At 39.2% G+C, this 6798-nt stretch overlaps 2 protein-coding genes across 3 annotated transcripts in view; one reads left to right on the plus strand and one right to left on the minus strand.

Moving 5' to 3' along the window:
• The window catches only part of jmjd4 (jumonji domain containing 4), a 3321-nt gene extending 1991 nt beyond the window's left edge, over positions 1 to 1330 (minus strand). Inside the window, exons 1-3 of the mRNA XM_010766103.1 lie at positions 739 to 1330; positions 459 to 624; positions 245 to 370 (exon numbers count right to left, since the gene is read on the minus strand). Coding sequence (XP_010764405.1) covers positions 245 to 370; positions 459 to 624; positions 739 to 994 — 548 coding nt within the window. The 5' untranslated portion in view covers positions 995 to 1330. The remainder of the gene's footprint in view (positions 1 to 244; positions 371 to 458; positions 625 to 738) is intronic.
• The window catches only part of snap47 (synaptosome associated protein 47), a 7693-nt gene continuing 1865 nt past the window's right edge, over positions 971 to 6798 (plus strand). Inside the window, exons 1-4 of one of the 2 annotated variants that reach the window (XM_010766102.1) lie at positions 971 to 1055; positions 2296 to 2817; positions 3005 to 3507; positions 3796 to 3920. In XM_010766102.1, coding sequence (XP_010764404.1) covers positions 2321 to 2817; positions 3005 to 3507; positions 3796 to 3920 — 1125 coding nt within the window. In that variant the 5' untranslated portion in view covers positions 971 to 1055; positions 2296 to 2320. Of the gene's footprint in view, positions 1056 to 1438; positions 1666 to 2295; positions 2818 to 3004; positions 3508 to 3795; positions 3921 to 6798 lie in introns of those variants that run through there. The other variant, XM_010766101.1, reaches the window with a different exon arrangement.

Raw genomic sequence — 6798 nt, forward strand, 5'->3', positions numbered from 1 at the left:
GGGGGGGGGGGGCAGGAGCTCCAACAAGCCGTTTAGGACAGTGAGTGAATACACATACTATACAGAGATGCTGTATGAGAAACCAATGTGAGTTTGGAAAATTGCACAATATAAATCTGTTCTAGTATACCTCAACAATGGAATTATGAGCAGTAGAAATGGCCATGTCATGGGACCTTTAAATATATTGAGACCAAGGTAACATAATCTTGGTTTTACCAACATTATTTTACATTTTTCTTACCAAGAGCCTTTAGGTCCCATGTAGACAAATCGGTAGTCATCCACTTCAAGTGTATCCCAGTATTCATTCAGCCAGTCAGAAGAAAAGAAGACTGGTGTGCTGTAAACATTATGCTCTGGATAGTCCCTGTAGAACCACAATAATAGTTTCATACAGTAAAGTATTTAGAAAAATGTGCTTTACAAATATGTGTGTTATCTGTATCAATTCATACCTTGCCATGTGCCAGTCTTTCAGATAGAGACATCCTTTAGGTGAGGAGTGGCCATTCTTGATGTATTCCTTCCAGTAGTGTATAAATTCTTTGAAAGGCATTACTTGTTTAGGGTTTGCATTGTACTCCTTTGCATTGCAGTTTGCAACAGGAACAGGAGTCTCATCTGAAACAAGCAACAAACACATTATTAAATAACACTGCATGACAGCATCCAAAGCAAAAGCTGCATCATGATACATAGTAGTTTGTTAATATCATAAGTAATAGGGCTATATACCAAACTCTTGCAGCAGTTTCTGGAAATTCGGCTTCCCTTCCTCAGACACCCATTGTTTTCTACACTTCCAGTCCTCTGTAAACCTTCGTGAAAACATGCATGGGTGATTGGGAAGCAAGTACTTCTTAAAAAACTTAGAATAGCTCAGATCCTTGTCGATGTAGTCTACAAAATGTGAAGACCAGAACTGTTCGTAAGACGGTCTTGGTATTTTTACCAGGCTGCAGCAGTTACGGTACGCGTCCCTGTCCATCATGGTAAACAAGAACTGTGCTAGCCTGTTAGCTAAGCGGTCAGCGTTTGGACAGCAAACGACGGTAAGGAAAAGCTAACCGGTCGATTTATTTTACATTCACTGTTACATAACGTACGCCTTTTCAATTCTACTGTCAATCTTGGGCTATATCATGCTAGAAAAAAACATAATGCTAAAATTATTTGAAAACATGTCGCTGAATATGACCCCATCCCGAAAATAGCAACGTAAGGTTCCCGAAATACACACAGCATATAGAATATATTTGTTTCTATTTATTTTAAAGATTAAACTGTATGCTATTTTAGCTTATTCAGAAACCGCCGTCTTAGTTAAAAATAATTATGTTTTACAAAACCTTGTCGCGATAGCCTTTTGACAGCAGAATATTCAAGTCGGACAGTAAATACAGCCGTGCCTCTGAGTGACGTCACTTCCGTAATAAACAGCTTTACAGAGAGGAGTGTAGGGTAACACTGCTCAGGACAACAAGGTGATGTTGTCGATTAATGTCTTGTTAGACGGATATAATGGTCCAAGAGGAAGTGATAAATGCTAAGAGGGTTTATAACATTTTAATGACGCAATCGTAAAGGCCGTTTCTTATGAAGATGTCAGGGTAAACGCCTCAGCTCATCTGCTTCTTGGATTCCTTATTATTACACCCTGAGGTACGTGTGTGTGTTTACTATCAGGACAATTGAAGACATAACTAAAAACAATGTCTTCATAATGTAATTGACAGCAAAGATGTGTGCATTAGCAGTGGTGTAAAGTAACTTAGTGGTTAAGTAATGTTCTTAAGTACAATTGCGAGGTAATTGTATTTCAATTGTCTGCTAATTTTTGCTTCTACTCCACTACAATTCAAAGGTAAATCGTGTACTTTTACTCCACTATATTTATGTGATGTCTTTAGGTACTTTGTAGATTCGGGTTAATGATGTGAAATATAATCAACACTTAAATAAGACTTTTTCACAAATGTACAAGCTACCCTGCAGAATACAAAGTATTTAAAACTACCTGCACACTTTGATGCCTCAATATGTATAATCAAAACATATGATATATATTATTATTCTGTAAATGGCCGATCTGCATAATGAGTACTTTTGTTACTGTAAGTATATTTTGAAGCCAATACCTTTTATACTGAGTACCATTTTGATTGCTGGACTTTTACTTGTAACAGAGTATTCCTACACTCTGGTTCTTCATCATTTACTTAGGTATAAGATATTATTACTTTTTCCATATCTCTGCGTAAGTGTAGTGCATATGCATATTTGTCGTTCTAGGTGAATCAGTGTAACTCCTTCCAAAATGAGCCGGGATGCTCCTATCCACAGCTGGCCTGGCTCCTATTACATCAACACTGAGAAGCGGTGGGAAACTGGCACCCTGTCCCTCACCAGGACCATGGTGCGCTTTGTCTCTAACCAGAGTAAGGAGAGTCTTACCAGCTTTCGCCTTTCCAGGATCATGGATATCAAGATGGAGTCATCCAGTTTCATCTTCAGCACTCTCACAGTGCTTGAAGAGGGCAATGTGAAACACTGGTTTGGTTCCCTTAAGCCTAACAGGGTGGTGGTTTATAACGTGTTAGAGCATTTTTGGAGGGAACGCCTCCTGTCCCCTGGCTCAGAGGCACGGGGGGCCGAATGCAAACCCTCTAAAGGCAGTGAGCTGATCAGCCTGGTGGCGGGGGCCCAGAGAAGATTGGAGGACTCCGGCAAAGTCCTCAGCCACCAAGGAGAGCAGTTTGACAATGCGATGCAGGGACTGGAGAAGATTGGCTCAGATCTGGGCGTGGCTGATAAGTAATTATCTCAACAAATTCCTGACTCAATGATATTATGCACTTTTCTATTTGGAAGTCTTGTTCATGTTTAATTTGTGTAGTGTGGACTGCTATCACTAAGTAGTTGCAATGCAAAACAAGCCTAATGTAATACTAAAGCAAGTCATAATCCCATGAATTGTCATTCCCTTTTTACTCGTTTGCAGACTTTTGTCAGAGCTGGAATCTCCCCCCTGGTGGCCATTTGGTAAACTCCCCTGGAAAACTCAGCAGGAAGCTAAGGTGGAGGACGCTGCAAGAGCTGCGTCCCGGTCAGCAGCTGGTAAAGGCTCTGGTAAAAATAAGGTAATCGCAAGCATCCCAGCTATAGTGACCAAAGGAGGGGACTCAGATTTAAAACCTGGATGCTTGTTGGTGCTGGTGTCCTCACTGGAGGTGCTAGACACAAACTGCCAACTCATTCACCGCTTTGAAAGAAATGACATTGACGAAGTTAGAGTGCACAGTCCGTATGAGATCACTGTAAGACAGCGGTTCATTGGGAAGCCGGATATATGCTACAGGTTCCTGTCTGCCAAGATGCCGGAGGCAATGTCGGTGTTAGAGATTCAATACAGAAAAAAAGTGGAGTTCACTAATGAATACACGGCTTTCAGAGCAACTCCAGTTTCATCTCCGTCTGACACAGAGGGGCAAACCTGGAATGAAGGTAAGGCATATTTTATATAAATAAATAATGTTCCACTGTTTCCACATCTAGCATGAAATTGACCACTAAGTGGCAGTAAAGCTCTATGTTTCCATTTCTAGCCAAATGTAAAAACATTTCATGCACATGACTTTTGGACACGGTTATTGGTGTCTTTCCTTGACAGAAATGTGTTTTGATGAGTCACTTTGTCCTGATTGCCACAGTTACTTTGAGTTTACTGTCTGGTTTTCTCATAAACTACATATGCACTCTGCACTTATTCACATTCTCCACCCATGGAGTCAGGTCTGCTACAGAGGTGCCAAGACACGGAGCTCCCACTAGAGGTCCCAGCAGGAGCGCTGTCCCAGCTGCAGGTGCACGTCCTCCAGCCATCTGTCAGTCAGTCTGAGGCCCAGGAACTGAAACAGGTGAGACCAGTGTTAATATATCATGTATACACCAAGGTCGCTTTTTTCATGTTTGTATTTATATGTATTTTAATAAACAACCCTATGGTTTTAGTGAAATGTATTTTGATTCCAACCTTCCATTCACTATAATGATTTTAAGTTTTCATCCTGTATGATTAAAATGTTATTTAGTGAGACCACAAACCAAAGTCCATCCTAGTTTTAAGAGTTGGAAAGAAACCTGTTCAGTTTTTGGTCAGACTTTACAACGTCTTTCCATTCAGAACTTCTCAACGCTGAGAAATGTTAGCGACATGGTCTGTGGTGGCAAAATGTAAACAGTGACGCATATTCAGAGCTATGATTCAGATATTTGTTTTGTGTGTGTGACACACTATTCCATATCCTAAATAGATATATACTGTAAAACATTTTAGTAATCTACTTTTGTTAAATTATGCTTAAATACAAACTGCAAGCAGCATTGAGAGGTTTGAATTAATTTTATGAAATGACACTGAGGCTCTAATTGTATATTTGCTGATTTTTATGTTATTTTAAATGCATAAAATATACATGTTCGGTAAATATACCTCAAATTAGTCATTTTTGCCCATCTTAAATTGTATCAAATTGCCCACACTGATTAAAACTTGTTAAATTATTGAATATCTCAAATCAAGCCTCTCAAAAGTTTCAAGGAAAGCAACAACTGGCTCCTAAGAGGGGACAACACCCTCTCCATAGGGCTTTAGAGATGTAGGGAATCACACACCCAGGACATTTTAATCCTTCCTTGTTGTAATTCACATCTAATTTCTGCTGATATTTGTTGCCAGACACTCTTGGTTCTTTTGAGACTTCTTTGCTCTCTAAACTGTTCTCATTGAGATGGATTTTGAGCAACTCTGAAACCTAGCTAAAGTGAATAACAAAAAACACATTTCTACTAGGTTACCTGCAGCATTGCAGATGTTGGTTCTAATTGTGCAAGAGAAAGAAGAAAGAGTGTGACTTCATTCTGTGTTTAGGACAACGTTACTCCCCTATATCTTACATAGCAAATAGATTTTTACGCTATATTAATGCTCTGAAGGCCATACCATAGAACCTTTTAAAGGAAGAAAGTTATCGTTTTGAAGATATTTGTAAGTACGGGTCTCCAAGATTTGGTTAGGAACTAGTTCTCAGGGTTCTTTCAGATCGGATAATATCTGGGCAATCAGTACCACGACAACTTTATACCTGTTATTGAATTAATTTGTGTTCACAATAACAATGTAAACTGTTTCACTGTTTTCTTTGTCTATATAATCATTGTTCAAACAAATGTATAATAGCAGTGACAGCAATAGGCCATTTATACAGGTTGGTTTATTGTGTTCATAAATGGCGCATTGTCTAGAGCTGATAATGGTTCAGACTTCAAAGGCTGCACATTTGAAGTTAATGCTATGCTTCTGTACACACCCTACTCTTATTGTAATTCATGTCGAGATTAAAATCTACAGTGGTGCAACTTGTTCGGAGGGTCACTGAGTTTAATTTCCTGCACTAAGTGCTTTAGCAAATATTCCCCTTTGTCCGATCATTTTATACCAGTATTATTGTTTGAGGTTGGAAATTCCTTCTTTAATATCAGCACAAACTCATTCGTAGATTTCGTGTACTGTATTTTCTATCAATTCAAAGTCCTTAAATTACCCCGCTCATCCACAAGACTAGCATTAAAGCTCATGTGCTTTTTCAGTTCTAGCCTAAATGTTTAATTTTAGGGCTTTCTACATGACTTAAATCCTCTCACCATTGTATAAGCAGTAGCTAAAAATATTCATTTTCTGTGTTTATGTATGACACAAAAAGTCCTGTGAATGTTAAATGCAAGTCGTGATTTAGTCATGTTCCCCCAGTTGAAATAGTAAAGTCACAGACCTGGGTGAGCGAATACATTTGCTCCTCTTTGTGTATTGACATACTATCTGTTTTTCAAACAGCTGTCTGGACTTGTTACTGTGCTCAGTTGCAATGACCGCGTGTACCGGCCAGTGAAAACTGACTTAATGTCGGTGGATGTGTGAGAGCATGTGTATAACATAATATTAGTTTAGAAACGATGGTGGTGGGGTTGGGAGTAGTGTTTATAAGGTTGTGCTTGGCACATCACCTTGTATTTAAGTTATTCCATCAACTATAACATACACAGTTTTTGGGCCATGGAGATGAAGTTGCATATTCCTTAAAATCACAGAGAGCAGAAAAACAAACTGTATTGTTTATAAATGATCCCAGGAGATTAGGCACCAAGATATTTGAATATGTTTGTAAGCTTTTTATTCTGCATAATATAACATAATATATCTGCAACATGAGTATCGGTTTGGTGTTGACTTCTCACCTGCAGACATTTAACAGTAGACTGTTGTCTTTGTAGCGAAAGTGATCCGAAATAAACTCTGAATCAAATGAAAGATTCCCTCTTATCTTCCCCATCTCTGTTTCACAAACACACTCATTCTCTAACTCACTAACGCAATCTGAATCTATACACCTCTCTTCTCTGAATGTTCCACCCTCCCCAATGTTCTGTGTGTGTGTGTTTGTGTTACTCGTGTTGTGGGGACACCGTTAATTTGACACTCACAATGTGGGGACTCGCCCATGCAAAAAAAGTCCTCATAACATAAATCCTTACGCTATAGGGAATTGGTTCAAGTTTAAGTTGAATTTAGGGGGTAAGGGTTATGATTAGACTGGTCAGCATGTTGGGGATAGGGTAAGTCTCCTGGAAAGGATTGTAAGACAAAGTCCTCTAAAGGGATGAAAACATGACTGTGTGTGTGTGTGTGTGTGTGTGTGTGTGTGTGTGTGTGTGTGTGTGTGTGTGTGTGTGTGTGTG

Source organism: Notothenia coriiceps, unplaced genomic scaffold (genome assembly GCF_000735185.1).
Source record: "Notothenia coriiceps isolate Sejong01 unplaced genomic scaffold, NC01 NC01_scaffold00003087, whole genome shotgun sequence".
Lineage (NCBI taxonomy): Eukaryota > Metazoa > Chordata > Actinopteri > Perciformes > Nototheniidae > Notothenia > Notothenia coriiceps.